Below are 22,003 nucleotides of genomic sequence, written 5' to 3'. Positions count from 1 at the left end.
GTGAGTATATAAAGGAATTCTATAAATGGGAATGGAGATGTACTTCATACACACTCAGTGGGGACCTACTTTTGGGTCTCATCAAGGCTAAGGGAAAACAATCTTCTGAGTTGTTCTCTTACCAAGCCTGGAGACGAGGAAAACTTCAGAAGCTTATCAACACTCTTCCCTCTGTGTGAGACACTGGGCAGCTGGCTGGGTTGCCTGGCCCACAAGGATGGCCCCCACTGAGTGTGTATGAAGTACACCCCCATTCCCACTTATAGAATCCCTTTATATACTCACTGCACTGCAGTTTTCTTCTGTAAGCAACTATAATCTGGCCATATGCCCTCACAGTAGACCTGGGACTATGATCCTATCAGCTTGCTGAAGAAAAGCATGTTTTGGTCCTGCTGTGTGACCATCTGGGAATCTCATATGCATTGCTTTGAGTTTTACGAGGGAAGAAAAGTGTGACATAAATATTATTATTAACTCCCTTTCCATATACTATAACTTGTATAGCTTCTGCAAATGCAATGGCAGATGTACTTGCTCTGAATGCTTTCCCTGCCTTAAAAGTCCTAAGAGAGAATGAAAAGGATATGGGTGTCCATGCAGAAGCACAGACTGACATACCATGATGTACTTAACATACATCTATGCAACTTGCGCCTTTCTTATTGAGAGGCTTATAGAGTTTTTCCTCACTCTGTTTGCTCAGAAGTAGCTGATGGCTCTTGTGTGACTGGCTTGCCTGGGAAGCATTGAGGTCAAGTGATGTAAAAGTTCTCTGTAGTATCAATTTGTGGTAGGTCATTTACATAATCAAATCATCCCTTGATGTTGTAGTAATAAAGCTGACCATATCTGGACAAGCTGGCAGATTCAAATATTTCAACAATATGTTTGCACATTAATTTTTCAATAAATTCAAATATCTTGAATTCATTTTCTTACTTGAATTGAAGAGGAAGTCAGCTATGTGATGCCTCTGATGTCTGTATTGGAGATTTCTAGCTTTAGAGGTTCCCTCATTCTATTCGCAGAGCAACACATTGCTCACTTGCACAATATTTTCTTTCATGAAAGATATTGGGATTGTGGGGCTAGGCTACAATCATGCTCAAGTAACATGTTTTTAAGATGAATATGATAAAGAAGATCCTGATGCTGAATCATGTTTAGTTTCAAAGTTAAAGTTCCATGGGGGGGTATGGGGGCACAATCAGATTGGGGCTGGTGTGCTATTGGAGAGCTGATCCATACTGCTCTCCCACTTTTAATCCCTGAACATGTTATTTCCCCCACAAGGGAAACATTCAGGTACCTGTATTTTCATCTGTAGGGCAAATAGCAGCTGTGTGGGGTGACTTAGACGGGGCACAATCCTAATACTGGGGCCCCAAACCATTCCCCTTTAGTGACTGATTTTGTCTTTAAAAATGTATTTTGTGCCCTCAGAGTGGACTGAAGCATTAATCATTTGGGTGAAAGAAAGCAGGTGTGCTACTTTAAATAGGCCTGCTCCAAAAATTAATTGTCCTTCTGCCCAATTTGTCCTCTGTAACAAAAGATTATTGTTTGTGGTTAAAAAGCAGTATGGGGGATTCCGTTTAAGAAAGTAAGTTAACTTTCCAACATGGAACAAAAGTTCAGTTTAAGATAGTTTGCAAAGCCAGATTTTTGTTTAGATGATCTGATTAAAGCTAGATATCTTGGCTGTCTTAAAAGTTCTATACACCATCTAAGCATGGCATTTCTTGTAGTCTTTGTACCATTGATGGAAAAACAGGCATGGCTTTATATGCCTACAAAGGGTTTGTAGGAGAGGTATATTGTAGTGTTTCTGTGCTAGACCTGGAGTATCCAGGTTGAAATCTCTACTCAGCCATGAAGTTTTGTGGGTGATCTTTGGGCAAGCCACTATGTCTCAGTCTAAGCCACCTCACATTGTTGAAGGAAAGAAGGAACCATATACTGTACACCACCCTGCACTACTTGGAAGGATGGTATAAAAATGTGACAAACATACAATTATAAGTGTTAAGATTCAAGATCTATTTATTTGATTTGCAATCCGCCTTTCTCCCTGGAGGGCACCCAAGATCTAGTTTGCATAACACTTAGGGCACAATCCTGAGGCACCCTTAGGCTGGCGCAAGGCCCAGTAGGATCGCCAACATGCTGTAAGGCACATTTGCGCCTCCTTGTGAGTCAGTTAGGCTGGCCCACGGAGGCTGAATTCAGCCTCCATGCTGATGGAGGGATCAAGCCTTGGATCGACTGAGCTCGGCTGACGCAAGGCTCTGGGTGGGCAGGGAGGAGGTGGGAAGGAGGCATTCTCGGGCAGGGGGAGAGAGGGCAGTGGATGGCCCCTGGGGTGGGTAGGCGGGGCTGGGTCCCAGCAGTTATGCCAGATCCCAACCCCGTTCCCTGAGCAGCACAGAGTGGCTTCAAACCACTCTCCTCTCCTCAGACTTGTGCCACCACAGGAGTTGGCGCAGGTCCGAGGAGACCCATAGGGGTTCAGTGGCTTACCTGGGGGTAAGGGGAAGAGTTCTCCTTACCTTCAACTGAGCCACTGTGATGCCCTATCTTGTACTGGATACACTGCAAGCCTGAATTATTATTAAAAATAATATCCCTACTAACTATAAAAGGTAGAGCTTCAGCATATGCGTGGTTACTCAGCAGGAAGTCCCACTGTGTTAAGTAGTGCTGACTCTTTGGTAACTTGTGTAAGTACCTTAATGTATGCCTTAACGTATCATAAGTAACATACTATGTCTCATGCAGTCGTTAGACATTAACATACAAGTATAATCTAATTATTCACTGATTTCTCACCTGCAGTTTTATCTTAACCAATGGGAAGGGCCCTTTAAAGGAAAAACATCTAGCAATAGCCTTGTTAATGTGAGAGAGGGCAGTTGGCTGACAATCAATCATTCTCTCTCCAGGCACTTAGAACAGCTTCACTCCGAGGCAAGTGACCCCTCCCTTCCCACTGAGCATGTGAAAGAATGCTAAATGGCAGTGATTATCACCTCCTCCATTCTTTCCCTCCGCTGTGGTTCCTTGTGAAGGGTGGGATTGCTGCATCTGAGTGAAGCTTTTCTAAGCATCTGGAGTGAGTCTGATTGTCTGCTTGATGCATTACAAAGGTAAGCAAGGTTGTTTTTAAGTTACTGAGCAAAGGAACATTTATTTAAAAAGGGATTTGCTTTAATGAGATTTTTACCATCCACATGAGTTCTGGGAATGGAACCCTTGCAAATACAGAGGCTCAACCTGTATACCCCTAGGCATGTTTCCCAGTTTGCCCTTTGCTGAGCTTGATGCTTCTCAGCCAAGATCATTAGAAAAAGTTTCACAGGCAGCATATGAACATTTCTGCAGATAGCTGTTGTTGTTAATAGTTGGCAACCTTCAGTCTCGAAAGACTATGGGATTGCGCTCTGAATGATGGTTCTGACACAGCGTCTAGTGTGGCTGAAAAGGCCGAAAAGGCCTTAATATTATTAGCTTAATATTAGCCTTAATATTAACATTAGCTTAATGTTAATAGCTATCTTAAATATTGAATACTCATCTTTGAGATGTGTTGCCGTAAGTCATAAATGCACAGTGAGATCATAATTGTTCTGTGTTTTCCAATTTCCAGTTTTGATTGCCACAAGGCTGTCTCTAGTAAGTAAAGCTTAACACTTTCTTGAACTTTTATTTTTGCAGATCTCAAGCTCCACGTACAAATACAGGAATGAGGAATTTAAGAGACAGTTCTCACATCTCCCAGATTTGGAAAGGCTTGTAGTAGGTAAGGGCTGACACAATGGTGGGGGTAAGAGGAGGGGGCTATATTGGAATTCTCAGAAATCCAGTTTTTATTTTTCTCTTTAAAGAAACTGTCAAACCATTATAGTTGTACATAAGTTTGGAAACATAGTGGGGGAAAATGCAGCAGAAGTATAATCAAAAAGGAACATTTACTTTTTTTTTTTAAAAGGACCCAAATGAAGAATGTTTTTCAGCTTGTATGATTTCTGGGTGTTATACATATAAAACCAACTGTTTTTCAAGTGCTGACAGCATAATGGGTGACTGCAGATAATATCGTACCACCACTAAATATTTATTTAATGTGGATGGTGAAGCACGTGCAAGAAATATGCCCATCAGGAGCTGCTTGTACATATTTTTAAGATTACTAGCCTGTGGGTAGAATTTTTTCTCTCAGTGGTTGTATAGCACCTGGCCTTTAAAGTACTTTATAAATAATGAATATTTCAGAAAGCAGTTCATAGAAGGAAAGGAGAGGCCGGAGAGGAGGAGCATCTGCTTTGCATGCTTAAGGTTTCAGTTTCAATCCCTAGTCGCTCCAGGTAGGGCAGTGAAAAATTCCCATCTGAAAACTTGGAGAGCTACTGGCAGTCAGTGTTGATGATATTGAGCTAAGATAACCAAGTGTCTGACCCAGTATTCTGCGGTAAAGCAAACCTCACCTCTGTATGTGTTATTTCAGAAAAGCACATTCTCTTTTTCTGGTCCTGATTGTCTTAATGAATTGCAACTTGTGATCTTCACCTTAATTCCTATATGGGGTGTATTAGCTGAACCTCACCACATTGTGGTTATTGTGACTCAATGAAAGCATCACTTACCAGCCCACAGGCACCTTATGCAGATACTCATTCTGTCATCTGTATAGATCAGGGGAGCCCAAACCCCAGCCCTGGGGCCACTTGTGCCCCTCAAGGCCTCTCAGTGTGGCCCTCAGGGAGCCTCCAGTCTCCAATGAGCCTCTGGAGATTTGTTGGAGCCCACACTGGCCCAATGCAACTGCTCTCAGCGTGAGGGCGACTGTTTGACCTCTAGCGTGAGCTGTGGGATGAGGTCTCCCTCCACTGCTTGTTGTATCACGTCTGTGATGCAGTAGCAGCAGCAAAGGAACGGCCAGCCTTGCTTTGTGCAAGGGCTCTTATAGGCCTCGAGCTATTGCAAGACCTTCATTCATTCATATAAGAACATAAGAAGTTCCATCTAAGTTCCAGCTCTAATGTATTCATTTATTCAAATTTTAAATGTGAACAGTGTCAGAGAGATGATGTGGCCCTCCTGCCAAAAACGCTGGACACCCCTGGTATAGATCAAGGTTTCCCAAAATGTGGGTTGTGTGGGACATTCTGCGGCCTGCAGAGGCCTATAAAATGGGTTGCTGGTCCAGTGTGACCAACAGAGGCCTCTAGAGCCTCCCCCGGCACCACCTTACTTAACAGAGGAGCATTCTTGCTTAACAGAAGAATGCAACAGACAGGCAGCCTGCACACTAGAAGGAGATTAACCAAACTATCCTGCTTCCTGTTAACATTCGGTTAAAGTCCTCCCTATAGTGTGCAGGCTGCTTGCCTTCATGTTGTGTTCTTCAGTTAAGCAAGAATGTTCCTCTGTTAAGCAAGAAACACCAGTGCTTCAGTTGCAACTAAAGAAGAATAAACTGTAATGGGCATGGGGGCCCCTGCTATTTATATAGGGTTCCCCCATATCCATAGTTTCCATATCCACTGGGGGGGGGGGGAGTCTGGAATGGAACCCCTGTGGATAAGGGAGGACATCTGTACATTGAAAGAGATATTTGGTTTTCCTTTTAGCTGTAATTTTAAAACATCTTGCTAACTTTAGTTCAGCTATGCCCTGCATGTTGGGCTTATTATTTCACCATATTAGAACCATACTGACATGGTGATCTTTAATCCTCTGGATGTGTTTTTGTTTTGTTCTCAAAACTTTCGGCAAGCCTTTATTCATTCTTTCAACTTGTCTTTTGCAAATTCTCCTATCTCTTACACATTTGGCACAGCTTCCAAAACTGCCTGCACAGCATGGTAATATCGTCTCATTTTTCAAAATCTTCATTGAAACATAAATATTTTTTCAAGTTTTGAAATGGCACATAAGAAGGTATTAGTATGATGTGCAGTAAACAAACCCACTTTAATTGTAAGCTTCTGATCTGTTTGCTCTGGTATAACAACAATAATAATAATTCAAATTGACTTTGCAGCTGTCCTCTAGGCCAGTGGTTCCCAAACAGGGAGCCATGGAAACCAGCCAGGGGAGCTGTGGAGTCCTCACAAAAAACTGCTCTATACCAGCTGCTCTTAGGATTGTAGCCCTAATGCAGAGCCACTGCCAATGGCCTAGTAGGTCAAGGGAGCGGCCAGTTGAAAAAGTTTGGGAACCACTGCTCTAGGCCTATGGTTGAACACATATTGCAGGTAATAAAAATGAAATAAAGTCTGTTTTGAGAATAGGAGGGGAACTATGCCAAATATGTATTGTATTGGCAACCTTCAGTCTCGAAAGACTATGGTATCGCGCTCTGAAAGGTGGTTCTGGCACAGCGTCTAGTGTGGCTGAAAAGGCCAATCCGGGAGTGACAATCCCTTCCACACCGGGAGCAAGTGCAGTCTGTCCCTGGTCTGTCTCCCTGGCTATGGGCCTTCCTTCTTTGCCTCTTAGCCTCAGACTGTTGGCAAAGTGTCTCTTCAAACTGGGAAAGGCCATGCTGCACAGCCTGCCTCCAAGCGGGCCGCTCAGAGGCCAGGGTTTCCCACTTGTTGAGGTCCATCCCTAAGGCCTTCAGATCCCTCTTGCAGATGTCCTTGTATCGCAGCTGTGGTCTACCTGTAGGGCGCTTTCCTTGCACGAGTTCTCCATAGAGGAGATCCTTTGGGATCCGGCCATCATCCATTCTCACGACATGACCAAGCCAACGCAGGCGTCTCTGTTTCAGCAGTGAATACATGCTAGGGATTCCAGCACGTTCCAGGACTGTGTTGTTTGGAACTTTGTCCTGCCAGGTGATGCCGAGAATGCGTCGGAGACAGCGCATGTGGAAAGCGCTCAGTTTCCTCTCCTGTTGTGAGAGTAGAGTCCATGACTCGCTGCAGTACAGAAGTGTACTCAGGACGCAAGCTCTGTAGACCTGGATCTTGGTATGTTCCGTCAGCTTCTTGTTGGACCAGACTCTCTTTGTGAGTCTGGAAAACGTGGTAGCTGCTTTACCGATGCGCTTGTTTAGCTCGGTATCGAGAGAAAGAGTGTCGGAGATGGTTGAGCCAAGGTACACAAAGTCATGGACAACCTCCAGTTCATGCTCAGAGATTGTAATGCAGGGAGGTGAGTCCACATCTTGAACCATGACCTGTGTTTTCTTCAGGCTGATTGTCAGTCCAAAATCTTGGCAGGCCTTGCTAAAACGATCCATGAGCTGCTGGAGATCTTTGGCAGAGTGGGTAGTGACAGCTGCATCGTCGGCAAAGAGGAAGTCACGCAGACATTTCAGCTGGACTTTGGATTTTGCTCTCAGTCTGGAGAGGTTGAAGAGCTTTCTGTCTGATCTGGTCCGGAGATAGATGCCTTCTGTTGCAGTTCCAAAGGCCTGCTTCAGCATACATACTCATAATACATACTCATACATACTCATACATACTCATACATACTCATAATCAGGAGCCGGAGTATGCCAAATACTTAATTTGTAAAGCAGGAACAAACAAATGAGTTTCAATAAACTCATGTCCTCAGCCCTGAAAGCCCTCTTCCTTGCTTCTAAAAATGTGCAAGAATGGGCAATAGTTACTCTCCTATACCTAAAATAGTTTCTCATCAGGATGAAACAGTGTTCCACTTTCAGCCGTGGACAGACTTGGAATCTGTCCAAAACGTGTTTATTATGACAGGCTGTCACATGGCCATTTTAATAGTGTTTTGTGTGTGAAAGTTTTTGTGCTATCCATTGAAGTACTAGATGTTATTATTTTAGAGCAGGGGTGTCCAAACTTTTTGGCAGGAGGGCCACATCATCTCTCTGACACTGTGTTGGGGGCCGGGGAAAAAAGAATTAATTTACATTTCAAATTTGAATAGATTTACATAAATGAATATATTAGAGATGGAACTTATGAATGAAAGAAAGGTCTTGCAATAACTCTAGGCCTTTTATAGGACTTGCACAAAGCAAGGCCAGCTTTTCCTTTGTTGCCGCTGCTGCATCACAGACATGAAACAGCAAGCAGTGGAGGGAGCCCTTGTCTCACAGCTCACGCAAGTGGCCAAAAAGTTGGCCGTCACACTGAGAACAGTTGCAGCAGGCCAGCATGGGCTCCAGCAAGTCTCCAGAGGGCCAGAGGCTCATTGGAGACTGGGGGCTCCCTATGGGCCGGATTGGGAGTCCTTGAGGGCCGCAAGTGGCCGCAGAGCTGGTGTTTGAACACCTCTGTTTTAGAGGGTGCAGTGCAAATTTTTGGAAAAGGTACTTGCAAGGAGAACTTGTCCTTGAGCAGTGGATATCAAAGCAAATGGATCACTATCCCTGTTTAGAAATGTCAGGGTTGAAACATGGCATGGAACTGTGGTTTAGGGCCTGAATTAAATTAAATCTGCCATGATGGAAGGATTCTTCTTAAAAATGGATACATCTCAAGGCTTATAATTGCATCACAAATACTAAATTCTGGCCAATGCTAGAGAAAAAGGAATATCTGTTTGCTATTGCTTCATATGCCGTGTCTCTTAATTAGCACTGAAACAAATTATATTCTTAATTATGCTAGTCCTGTATTTACTTATGGCTGCAATCCTATACACACTCTCCTGGGAGTAAACCCAACTGAGCACACTGGGACTTCTGAGTAGACATGCATAGGATTGTGTTGAATGTTTCACAAGTTTAAGGTTTGGCTCACTAAGGTGTACAACAATACCTGTAAATCAGGGTTCATTGTGTTTTTTTTCTTGTAACTTGAACCTGGATTCTCTGTTCCATCTCACCCCATCCTTGCTTTGTCAATACATCTGACAGAGTATTGATCTGTCTAAAAAATGCTGTTTGGGCTCACCTGTCATGTTTTATATTTCTGTATGCCTTAAAAAAATGTATTCAGTAATTATATGTTCAGACCAGCCTCTGCTGGCTGTATTCTTCCTGAATACATGGTTTCAGGAAAAGATGATACTTAAGTGATGCTACCAGTTTTCAGTCAGTTGGAACCAAGTGCATAGTCGGTTTCTATGAAGAAAGAAAGAAAATTGTCTTAATTTTAACAGCAATTCATATGAAAGGCTGATGAAGTTGCATTGAATTACAGTAAGATAAATGCTTTCATGGTTTCATTGTTCAGATTATGCCTGTGCCCTCCAGAAGGATATTCTCCTTCAAGGACGTTTGTATCTCTCTGAAAACTGGCTATGTTTCTACAGCAACATCTTCCGATGGGAGACAACAGTAAGACATGTTTCTCTCTCTCTGTGTGTGTGTGTGTGTGTGTGTGTGTGTGTGTGTGTGTGTGTGTATTCTTGTGTCCATGTAATAATTCTAAACAGAACCATACTGTCTTTGTTTTTGAGAGAATCTTAGTTTGGGGCAGAGAGGTATTTGTTAAACTTAGGGGGGGTCTCGATATCCACGAGGGTTCCGTTCTGGAACCCCCCCATGAATATTGAAAACCGCAGATAACAAAATCTGTGGTTTGGGCCCCTTTAAACCCTCTGAAGGCAGCCGGAGCTCAGCGCTGGTGGCCTCCAGAGCAGAGGTTCTCAAACTTTGAGGGAGCTTTACTCCCTTAGTAAGCTCTTGCGGGGGAGGGGCTAGGGCAGCAACGTGATCCCCAGGATCGCATTGCTAAGGGGGGCCAGGGGGTGCTTAGCACTTACTTCAAGAAGGCAGGAAGGCACTTCCTGCAAAACGGAAGTGCTTTGTGCCCAGTTTTAGCGAACGTTCCAAGCCTCAGGGAGCGCTGTGCAGGGCTCCCCGCACCTCCTGCAGCCTGCTGCAGCCCTGCCTTCTTGAAGTAAGTGCAAAGTGCCCCCCTTAGCAGTGCGAGCCTGGGGATCACTTCGCAGCCTCCCTCCTCTTCTCCCACTCTTAAAGGGATGGGAGAAGCGTTACGCTAACTGGTGGGTCATGATCCACCAGTTTCAGAACCACTGCTCCAGAGGGTTTTCTGAGGACTTTCACACACAAAGGCTGTGTGTGCTTGCCTACATGTGGCCTCTATGGGCATCAGAATGCAGAGGCAAAAAAACACAACTTCGGGTTTTCATCCAAAAACCAGAAGATGCTTTTTTTTTTTTACTTAGGAAGCATTATGAAGCCCACAGAGGCCCAGGGTGGACAGGCACGTACATTGCAGCCTTCAGAAAGCCCTCTGGAGGTGACTCGAGCAGAGGTCTGGTCACCTTTGGAAGGCTCAGATTGAGCTAAGTCTGGCTCAGTGTTGGTCCAGGGGACCTGTGTTGAGCCAGATCTGTAGATGGAAAATCATTAGATAAGTAGGCACAACCTGTAATAAGAACAAATGTTTGATAATTTCCAGCACCTAGAAATAACCTTGGGTGGATTATGATAGGATGCAGTAAGTGGTCCTATAAATAGTCTTTGTCCAGCAGAACCAGTGGTGAAGTTGGATGCTGTACTTCATTGGTTGAAAACTGATCCAACACTGGTCCAATGCTAACCAATCCTAACTTAATCAAATCTAGTCTTTATTACGGTCTCAGACTAGCGAAGAATATAGTCGACATAATCGCAACATAATCAGCTACATGATCTACATAAGCTCCAAATGTATTAACATTTAGCTTATATCCTAAAATGAGATAAAATAAAAATAGGAGCAAGTCAAAAAGGTTAAAATAAACTAAAACTACACTTTGTATCCCAAAGTTGGGCTAAAGACAAAGCTGAAAGTAAATAGTAAATATTAATAAAAAGTAAAAATAAGTATAAAACATAAATATACAAACATTACCAATCCTAACCAATGGAAAACTGGCTCAGTGCTGACAAAAGTGGTCCAATGCTATACTTCATTGATTGAAAACTGGTCGCTCCTATTTTGAAAACAATTTGATTTTAACTTTTGAAAAGTTCTCCCCCTCTTTGTATTGGAGAGCATATGTCTTGATCTAACTTAACTCTGTTTGAAACATTTGCAAAAAGGACTGTTTCAGAAAAACTACATAGGACTAGGTGCTCTTTATGGCTTACAGCTTGTGTTAACATTTGTCTTGTATGCTGTAGAAGTATACCTGTACTTAACATCTGTCACCTTGTTGCAGACAAGCTTGCTCTACCAGAGATGCATAGTGATGAGAGAGGCTGCAGATCTTTAGTTGCTGACTTTCATGCAGCTAAACTGGTAAAACAAAAGAGGGAAAGAAACTAACAGCTGAACATCATTGCTTTACAAAATGCGTTTCAGGGAATGTTGTGATTCCTTGGAAGCTTAAGAGGAGTTCCTCAATGAAAAGGTGACTCGTAGTGAACCAACTTCCCTGAAAGACAGCTTGTTCAACCTTACTAGTATGTTCCACTCCTTGAAAACCATTGCCCTAGTGTTAATGACATTATCTTTGGCATGCTTTATTTTTGTACTGTAGTGCAAATCTTGAGCTCTTTTTTACATGGTTTGTTGCGTGCTTCACTATGTGCGTGTTTGAATTTCAGATTTCAATTGCCTTGAAGGATATAACCTTCATGACAAAAGAGAAGACAGCCCGTCTCATCCCAAATGCCATCCAAATTGTCACTGAAGGAGAGAAGGTGTGATACTTTAATATATGATTTGTTGTTTTATAGAAATCATAGCACTGGACTTCATGAATTTTACTTCAGAAAAATCATACTCCAGTCATACTGAGAGGCTGTAGCATGAACTCCTTTGCTTCCCCTTTGCTCTTTCTTCATTCTTTCCAATCCCTTCCCTTTCTTCCTCTCTCTGAATGTCAACTAGATCCTACTACTCACTGTGAAAGTAAACATCCTTTTCTTGTCTGGTCACACCCAAGGCAGGAAATGACTGTCCTGAGCTGTTTAGCCTCTCTAGGAATCCCCCCTTTCATTAACTATTTCATTCTCTAGGCAGAATGGTTTTTGTGGGTGGTCCCACCCCAGGTGTCTTCTTGAGAAAGCTTTGAAACTCGTCATACCTCTAAAGGAATTAACTATATTCAGCGACCTCCCTGTTGTGAGGGTGATCCTGTTTTGGTTATACATTGATCAGCTCCAAATCTAGAGTTCAGCATGATAGGAATAGATGTTTTCTACGTAATATATTACATATATAAAACTAGGGTGTTATTGACTTACTCAGTGAGATCAGAACTTGTAAGGGTAGTTTCCCAACAGGTAGAAAGCTGAAATTTGGTACAACTACAATATATCCTGTTTGTATTAGTACTTTGAAAGGAGCAATATAGGGAATATGTGATATATTCCTGTTCATGGCAGCCAGTGGTCTCATCAGAGAGCAAGTCAAGCATCACTGCAATAGGCTGCAAGCATTTGGGAACTGATCTTTCTCATATTTTTACTACCCTCAGATTAAGGAAGGGAGATTTCTAATGGCAACCAAGAATGCATCTGTGGCTGAAACATGAGGGAAGAGGGAGGCCTCACTTGCTCTGGAAGTCTCAATGTACTGAACTTTTTTATGTATGAAAATTTGGTTGCTCTGGTGTCCTAGTAAACTGTAGGCGTAGAAGGATTTCTGAGACCACGTCTAGTGAGAGAATAGTAGCAGGCTGCAGCTGCTAGACCCGGACTGTCCTGTTGTGGAGTCGGACTTCAGTTCACTGTTTAGATGAATATTGTGTCTTCTGCTCTAAGAATGTGGCTTCTGCTCTAAGAATGTGGCTTCTAACTGTCTTTTGCGGCTCTTACAAGAGTTGGAATTCCCATAAATACATAGACAGTAGATGCATAGTGGGGCTTCAGTATGCATAAAGATGTTTAAAAATGATCTACTGCAATTTTGCTTCAATTTTTTCATCGTATTAAGAGATGTCCTACAATACAGGACAAAAATTAAATACTGGCCTTCATATGACATCTGAACTGGGCCACTTCCTTATTCCTCTAGCCAGGAGCATCCCAAGCTGATCTGTGCCCCTTCCTCAATTCAGCTGCTGTCTACTGGGGTACACCACCGTGTGTGCTAGCAAGCCATTCTGCATGCCAGTGCCCCACATGTATGTATTAATGCATGTGCGCGCTCTCTCTCTCTGTAACATCACTCATAGCTGTCCTGCTGGACTGAGAGAAGCCTGTTCCTCCCAACTGGGGAACTAATGATGGGGAGGAGAGGCAGCAGCCCTTTTTCCTGAGCACTTGGGAAAAGGATTACATTGATGTTGCAAGAGGAGATAATTCCTCTCTCTTCTCATGTGGTCTCTGAGTGTACTAGAAGAGGATGGAGGTTTGCGAGGTACCCCGCTGGCCAGTTTGCCACCTTGCCCCAACCTCCCACTCAAAGCCGGTGTTTAGTTGGTCTTGTGGCTGGATCACCCCTGTCTAAAGCTACTGTGTTGAAGAAAATCTGTGCATGTTTATGAGAGTAAGAGTATCCTAAAATACAATTGAAAAGTTCCAGTGAAATCCATGGGGCTTTGTTTGGAATAGGGATGTGTGACTTTTAGATTGTTACAAATGATACAATATGTGGATTATCATTTTGCTCTGCAGTTTTTCTTCACTTCATTCAGTGCCAGAGACAGAAGCTACCTCAATATCTTTCGGTTGTGGCAGAATGCATTGTTGGAGAAGGTGAGCATTTATATGATTGGGGAATATTTGCATGGACAAATGCCTAGCTGAGTTATTCTAATATATATCATCAGAAACATGCTATTTACTTTGGAGTTGCTTCACAACTTTTATCATTATGCTCTTAGTAATGATCATTTGTACAGACTTTTTACTACTACCTCCATCAACAAGAGCATGGTTTCAAGTTTAATAAAAATGGAAGCTGCTTATGCATTTATTTCAGGAACTGTCTCTGCAGGATGTGTCAGAATAGGATTCTGGGTCCTTAGCAGTAAAGCAGGTTCAGTCTCTGGAAGTGACAGGTTGGGACTTTGGACTTGGTGAAATCTTGTTTATAAGAAAAGGCTAACAAAAAATGAAGTGACAGATTAGAAGACAAATTTTGTGTCTATATAATGGGGGGCAAAGGAGGACATGTGGGGCAGGTAGTCTAGGAATCTCCATAGCAACGGATACACCATGAAGTGTGACTTGGGGCCTTTATTACAGTCTCTACAGGAGTTTTTCTCTTCTATTTTCAGTTTTAGCAAAATGCTGGTTAATTCTTAGCTGTTCTTTATAAAGCCGATTTACACTTGTGGGCACATGTATTGCAGTTGGTGGTGTTAGAAGAACTAAATTGGAGGAATGGCGTGATGAAAAAGTCATTGCTCCCCCCCCTTTTGTGCAAAGAGTGCAGCCACACACACACACACAGTACTGGTCTTTGTTTTGGCAACAGACAGTTGCAACGGACAGTTGCAAAACAATCAAAGGGACATGCTGTTAATTCAAGGCTCATTCACTTGGATGGCAGATATGGCCCCCTGGAATAGTAGAATTCAAGAATGTTAAAGCTGCAAGGGACACTACAAGTACTCTAGTCCAACCCCTTGCTCAGTGCAGGCAACTGCTACAGTATCCCTGGCAGGTGGATCTCTAACCTCTGCTTGAAAACCTCCAGGAAGAGAGTGCCGACTGCTACTTGAGGAATCATGGTCAAAACCAGACAGCCCTTAGCATTAGGAAATTCTTCCTCATGTCTAACCTAAATCTGCTTTCCTGTAGTTTCAACTCATTGGTTTTACTACTGCCCTCAGGAGCCGCAGAGGGTATGTTCTCCCTTTCTTCTGTGTGACAGCCCTTAGATACTTGAAGACAGCTATCGCATCTCCCCTTAGTCTTCTCCAGGTTAAAGCACTTTTACCAAGCTCTTTAAACCATTCCTTATGAGACTTTGTTTCCAGCCATTTTATCAACTGCTACCTAAGACAGCAACATTGCATTCATTCTTGGTAAGGTACTCCACGCATACATAGGAAAATATCACCTGTATAGACAAAGAGTATCTTTTAATTCCTGGTATAGTCAAATCAGATCTACTCACTCACTTGAGCAATCTTCTGTCTTGCATTACAGAGCTGTTCTGAAAATTAAAATAACGCAGGAGATTATGTTATTGAATGGGTGAGCAGATCCAACCACTGTACTTATTTGTGAGCATATTTTCCCTTTACAATATATTGGGGAATTTTACATGTATTTTACATATGCACACAAGGCAGCTATAAGTTGGAGAAAATGGGGGGGGGGGAACTGGGTTGACCTGTCAAAGAGAAAAGCATACCTAAGGGTGCAATCCAGAGCCGCTGTAAAGCACGTTTGCGCCTCCTCATGAGCAAGCCGCACCCTGGCACACGGAGGCTGAATCCAGCCTCAGTGGTGGCTTGCGTGGCGGGCCTTGAGTCGGCCTAGCTGGGCCAATGCAAGGCTCTGGAGTGGGCGGGGGGAGGCAGGAGGGAGGTGTTCTGGGACGGGAGGAGGGTGGACGGTGGGTGGCCCCAGGGTGGGCGGATGGGGAGTGGGAGGTGGGGCTGGGATCCAGCTGTTATGCGGCTTCAAGCTGCTCCACTCTCCTTGGACTTGTGCCACCTCAGGAGGTGGTGCAAGTCAGAGGAGACCCATAGGGGCCAACGTGCCTTACCCAGAGGTAAGGGGAAAAGTTTCTTCTTACCTCTGGCTGAGCCGCTTTGGGCCCCTATCCTGCGCTGGATATGGCGCAAGCCTCTTGGCTTGCCTGTTCCAGTGCAGGATAGGATTGCACCCTAAGAGACTTTGTGTTGTGTTAATTACATAAACATGTAGGTATTTTTATGTCAGTTCATTTTTTTTAACTTCATCACCTCAAGGGCTTTATGCTTAAAAATGCTTTAAAAAAGCTAAAAATGGTGAAGGATGAAAATTCCTGTTATTGGATGTAAGGCCACGTATCTCTGAGGAATTGCAATTATTTGGTTGTTAAAACGCACATACAGCTAAAGTAGGGGGAACAAATAAGGATCTTATTATACACTCTTTGGGAGCAAGGGGCCTTTCTATGTTGCCCAGGCAACTCTGTTAAGTTGCCACACTCTCTGATTGTGTGGTATGCATCAATTAATAGATTAACAGGCAAAGGTGGGTGTCCCTCTGGAAAATATGTCTTGTCAGTGTTAGTTGGTTTATGCAGAAAGATCACAAAGGCTGTTTACTTTTCCAGAAGAGCTGGAATTTACTCCACATTCCGGTCAGATGTGACCCCCTCCCCCCCTTTAAAGCTTCCATTGGAGTATGCATGTATGTGCATGCTAGTGAAAGATCTAAGGAGAAACCTGATAAGGAAGCTCTGCCCAGGAATGTGGTCTGGGTTCTTCTGCTGCAACAAACTGTCTCTTGACCGACTTTCTGTGGAACTAATTGCAGCCTGTGCACAGAGACATAATTCCTCTTTCAATGAATTGTTAGTGAAGAGCTGAAAGTAAATTTCTTTTTAAATTAATTTGGCCATGTCAGTCTCTTTATGTTCAGGTGCACTGAAAGGGAGAAAACTCTTATCATTGCTAAGAACCCTACCCTTAAAAAAAACAACACTGCTTACCTGTTTCCTTGATGGGAGGGGCCCAGAAAGTGGGCAGGAGCAAAGCACAACTTCCAGTTAAGAAGACAGACCTGCCTACTTGTCAGCAACTTTCAAAGTGCATATTGTAGGAAGTTACATAAATGTAGCTCTTCCTCTCCAAGACAAGAAGGCTCTCTCTATCCTTTTTTAAGATTAAATTTTGATCACTACAGGTTGTTTGTTATTAATACAATGGAGACTTAACCTACACAGGTTGGAATTGCTTCCGGTCCAGCTTGTAAGTCATGGGGTTTAAGAAGATTTCTTCTGCACTTTAGGAAGTTCTGGATAAAATTAAAAGGTTTCAAACACGGAAATGTTACTCTGAAGAATGCACTGGAAAATTTGCTCCAGCAGCGTGTCCAGTTTGCTGATTGTCGCTATGAAGCTTCCTAAGTTTTGGAACTGCAGGTGTAAAGTTTTGTGGTGTTCTGTTGCAGTGAATTGCAGGTAAATGAAGTGGAGGGAAAACTGCTTCAAAGATTTGCATGAGAAGCTTGCTAATCTTAAACTGTCTTGTCTTAAGCACTTTTCCTTTGTAATTTGTGAATATATTATCTTTGGAATCTTTCAGGCTAAAAGGATGTTGGTCTCTCTTTCGCAATGTGTACAAAAATATTTATGTGGAATTAGTAGCTGAGTGTTCATGCTGCTAACGTGAGTGGTGTGATTGCATTTTTAGGGTGTTCCTTTATTTAAGCACATTGTTTAACAGTAAATAGCCCGTTGTTATCATTAATTCATTAGAAGGTCTTTGGCTATCTTGCTTTGTGTTGAGTAAATTATTAGGTATCTAACTTGTTAACAGTATTTTTGTGAATTTGGATAGTAGATGATTGAGTCTATTACTGTGGTCTGATGGGAGCTGTAAAAGGAATCTTAATGATATTTAAACAGCTGTGGATGTTTCTTGAATGAGCAGTTCAAATACAGGGATAGGATCGAGGGCGAGTGCTCTGCAGAAAGTGTGTGTTGTGTATGCATGTGAAAGTGATTCAGTCTGGTAGTAGCTGAAATTGGGGGGTGTAGCCTTGTGCAGGGAAGGCTAAACAAGTCCCTTTTTGGCAATTGCTGACTTCTAAAGAAATGGCCATTTGCTTCCAGTATTGTCTGTATGTATATTTCTGAATAAGGCAAATAAGGCACTGAAAACATTGAGTAGGTTGGATCCAGTGGAACTCTAGTATGAGCATAAGGCAATTACGTTCACTTGGGGGGGTTCATTTACCTCCAGTAACACTTGAATATATCAATTGTCTTTCAAGCAAGCTAAAGCAAGTGCTGTATATTTTATAATATGTACATTTTTTTCTGGGAAATGCGTAACTATGGTGCTACTTTTGAAAAATGCATGAAAAAATTCCAAACTACAAGGGAGGTTGTCAAAAATACTTTAGGATGGTTAGACCTATCTTGACAGAATATTTATAGAAGGTATCACATTACATAAGATTACTGATAATAGTCTTCTGCTTTGCAATAGCTGTTTCCTAGTAAATATAGTTGAAGGGTGTGTGTGTACTTAGATTCCAGTGTAATTTGTAATGATGGGAAGTCATCATTGCTTTATAGTTATACAGATGGGAGAAATTGAGACACAGATGTTAAGACACTTGTCCATGTTTAGAAAATATTTGCTGTGGCTACCCCAGCATAATGCTGGCAGATACACATTTCTATTCCCACCCTATTTCTTCTCCCAATTAGCATGGGAACCAAGGTGGTTTAAATAAAATAACATATCATAAAACGAAAACAACCATAACATAAAGCATCAGCATATATAAATACACATATAAACACAAAATAACGAAACAGTAAAGAACCAAGGAGAAAAAAGCATCTACATAAAATTCCAGCATGGGTTATGTACATAAAATAGAACATAAAAGCATAAACAGCATAGCAGTACAGAAGGTAAAAAGTAACTAAAACAGCAATGGATAAGAACAGTAATAAAAACAGCAATTATGGATGGCAGTAAGAGCAAACATGAAGGCATTAAATATTGAACACACAATATAATCCCACCACTATTCATCACTACACAAATGCTTATAGAAATAAAACTGTTCTTTGCCCCTGTTGGAATACTTTGAGAGGGGACAGGAGGGCAGCTTCCATTGAGGGCAGCAAATACAATAGGGCCCCCTCTGATTGTCTGCTCTCAGTGTGACAGCCAACTTTTTGGCCACTTGCATGAGCTGTGGGACAAGGGCTCCCTCCACTGCTTGCTGTTTCACGTCTGTGATGCTGCAGCAGCAGTGAAGGAAAGGCTAGCCTTGCTTTGTATAAGGCCTTTTATAGGCCTTGAGCTATTGCAAGACCTTCATTCATTCATATAAGTTCCATCTCTAATATATTCATTTATGTAAATTTATTCAAATTTGAAATGTAAATTAATTCTTTTTCCCCTGCCCCTGACATAGTGTCAGAAAGATGATGTGGCCCTCCTGCCAAAAAGTTTGGACACCCCCTGCTCTAGGTTCTTCATCTTCAGCTAACCTACAGCTCTAAACATTCCTTTTGTGTCTCTCATCCTCTTTCCATTTAAACTGCAAAGGGGGATTCAAGGTACTTTTTCCCACTTTCCCTTTCTTTTGTGATTGCATTTTATATCCAATATTCCTTCCATGATAGGCCAAATTTAGGCTTTTAGGCAGGAAGCTGAAAGCCAGGACCTCAAAGGTAGCGTTCTCTGAAGTGCTACCTGTTCCACGCGCAGGGCCAGCTAGGTAGGCGGAGATCAGGGGTCTCAATGCGTGGATGAGACGGTGGTGTAGGGAGGAGGGGTTTAGATTCGTTAGGCACTGGGGAACTTTTTGGGACAAGTGGGGCCTGTATAAGAGGGACGGGCTCCACTTGAACCAGAATGGAACCAGACTGCTGGCGCATAACATTAAAAAGGTGGCAGAGCAGCTTTTAAACTGATCCCTGGGGGAAGGCCGACAGGAGCCGAGGGGCTATGGGATGAGGATGGGAAGGTTAGAGAACAACAAGACAAAGGCAGAGTAGGAGAAGAAATTGGGAAAGGTAGTGTGATGGGATGTGATAGACGGTTTGGCACAATGAGAGGATGCGGGGACAAAGCAAATAAGCAGCGCATCCTGGGGCATTCCGTGTACAAATGCTTTTATGCAAATGCCCGAAGTCTACAAGCAAAGGTGGGAGAACTGGAATGTCTGGTGACAAGGGAAAATATTGACATAGTGGGCATAATGGAAACTTGGTGGAATGCGGAGAATCAGTGGGATACCACAATCCCGGGCTATAAACTCTACAGGAGGGACAGGCAGGGGCGTGTTGGAGGTGGGGTGGCCGTTTATGTTAAGGAAGGGATAGAATCCAGCAAAGTAGAGATTGAAGGTGGGTCCGACTCCACCGTAGAATCTCTGTGGGTTAAATTACCAGGCTTGTGCAGCAATGTAATACTGGGGGCGTGCTATCGTTCTCCAGACCAGAAATCGGATGGGGACCTTGAAATGAGGAAGCAGATCAGGGAGGTGACAAGGAGGGACAGGGTTGTAATCATGGGGGACTTCAATTATCCTCATATTGACTGGGTCAATTTGTGTTCTGGTCACGATAAGGAAACTGGATTTCTTGGCGTGCTAAATGACTGTGGCTTAGATCAGCTAGTCACGGAGCCCACCAGAGGACAGGTGACTCTGGGTTTAATATTGTGCAGTACGCAGGACCTGGTTAGAGATGTAAAAGTTACTGAGCCATTGGGGAACAGTGATCATGCTGCGATCCGTTTTGACGTGCACGTTGGGGGAAGAATACCAGGCAAATCTCTAACAAAAACCCTTGACTTCCGACGGGCGGACTTCCCTCAAATGAGGAGGCTGGTTAGAAGGAGGTTGAAAGGGAGGGTAAAAAGAGTCCAATCTCTCCAGAGTGCATGGAGGCTGCTTAAAACAACAGTAATAGAGGCCCAGCAGAGGTGTATACCACAAAGAAAGAAGGGTTCCACTAAATCCAGGAGGGTGCCCGCATGGCTAACCAGCCAAGTTAGAGAGGCTGTGAAGGGCAAGGAAGCTTCCTTCCGTAAATGGAAGTCTTGCCCTAATGAGGAGAATAAAAAGGAACATAAACTTTGGCAAAAGAAATGTAAGAAGGTGATACTGGAGGCCAAGCGAGACTATGAGGAACGCATGGCCAGCAACATTAAGGGGAATTATAAAAGCTTCTTCAAATATGTTAGAAGCAGGAAACCCGCCAGAGAAGCGGTTGGCCCTCTGGATGGTGAGGGAGGGAAAGGGGAGATAAAAGGAGACTTAGAGATGGCAGAGAAATTAAATGAGTTCTTTGCATCTGTCTTCACGGCAGAAGACCTCAGGCAGATACCGCTGCCCGAACGGCCCCTCCTGACCAAGGAGTTAAGTCAGATAGAGGTTAAAAGAGAAGATGTTTCAGACCTCATTGATAAATTAAAGATCAATAAGTCACCGGGCCCTGATGGTATCCACCCAAGAGTTATTAAGGAATTGAAGAATGAAGTTGCAGACCTCTTGACTAAGGTATGCAACTTGTCCCTCAAAACGGCCATGGTGCCAGAAGATTGGAGGATCGCAAATGTCACGCCTATTTTTAAAAAGGGAAAGAGGGGGGACCTGGGAAACTATAGGCCGGTCAGCCTAACATCCATACCGGGTAAGATGGTGGAATGCCTCATCAAAGATAGGATCTCAAAACACACAGACGAACAGGCCTTGCTGAGGGAGAGTCAGCATGGCTTCTGTAAGGGTAAGTCTTGCCTCACGAACCTTATAGAATTCTTTGAAAAGGTCAACAGGCATGTGGATGCGGGAGAACCCATGGACATTATATATCTGGACTTTCAGAAGGCGTTTGACACGGTCCATCACCAAAGACTACTGAAAAAACTCCACAGTCAGGGAATTAGAGGACAGGTCCTCTCGTGGATTGAGAACTGGTTGGAGGCCAGGAAGCAGAGAGTGGGTGTCAATGGGCAATTTTCACAATGGAGAGAGGTGAAAAGCGGTGTGCCCCAAGGATCTGTCCTGGGACCGGTGCTTTTCAACCTCTTCCTAAATGACCTGGAGACAGGGTTGAGCAGTGAAGTGGTTAAGTTTGCAGACGACACCAAAATTTTCCGAGTGGTGAAGACCAGAAGTGATTGTGAGGAGCTCCAGAAGGATCTCTCCAGACTGGCAGAATGGGCAGCAAAATGGCAGATGCGCTTCAATGTCAGTAAGTGTAAAGTCATGCACATTGGGGCAAAAAATCAAAACTTTAGATATAGGCTGATGGTTTCTGAGCTGTCTGTGACAGATCAGGAGAGAGATCTTGGGGTGGTGGTGGACAGGTCGATGAAAGTGTCAACCCAATGTGCGGCGGCAGTGAAGAAGGCCAATTCTATGCTTGGGATCATTAGGAAGGGTATTGAGAACAAAACGGCTAGTATTATAATGCCGTTGTACAAATCTATGGTAAGGCCACACCTGGAGTATTGTGTCCAGTTCTGG

At 43.3% G+C, this 22,003-nt stretch overlaps 1 protein-coding gene across 1 annotated transcript in view; it reads left to right on the top strand.

Annotated features, from left to right (window-relative positions):
* The window catches only part of GRAMD1C (GRAM domain containing 1C), a 72,891-nt gene that overhangs the window by 18,454 nt on the left and 32,434 nt on the right, over positions 1-22,003 (top strand). The window contains exons 3-6 of the mRNA XM_066621259.1: positions 3,718-3,802; positions 9,168-9,271; positions 11,495-11,590; positions 13,511-13,591. Coding sequence (XP_066477356.1) covers positions 3,718-3,802; positions 9,168-9,271; positions 11,495-11,590; positions 13,511-13,591 — 366 coding nt within the window. The remainder of the gene's footprint in view (positions 1-3,717; positions 3,803-9,167; positions 9,272-11,494; positions 11,591-13,510; positions 13,592-22,003) is intronic.

Source organism: Tiliqua scincoides, chromosome 3 (genome assembly GCF_035046505.1).
Source record: "Tiliqua scincoides isolate rTilSci1 chromosome 3, rTilSci1.hap2, whole genome shotgun sequence".
Lineage (NCBI taxonomy): Eukaryota > Metazoa > Chordata > Lepidosauria > Squamata > Scincidae > Tiliqua > Tiliqua scincoides.
This window is presented reverse-complemented; position numbering and strand designations above follow the sequence as displayed.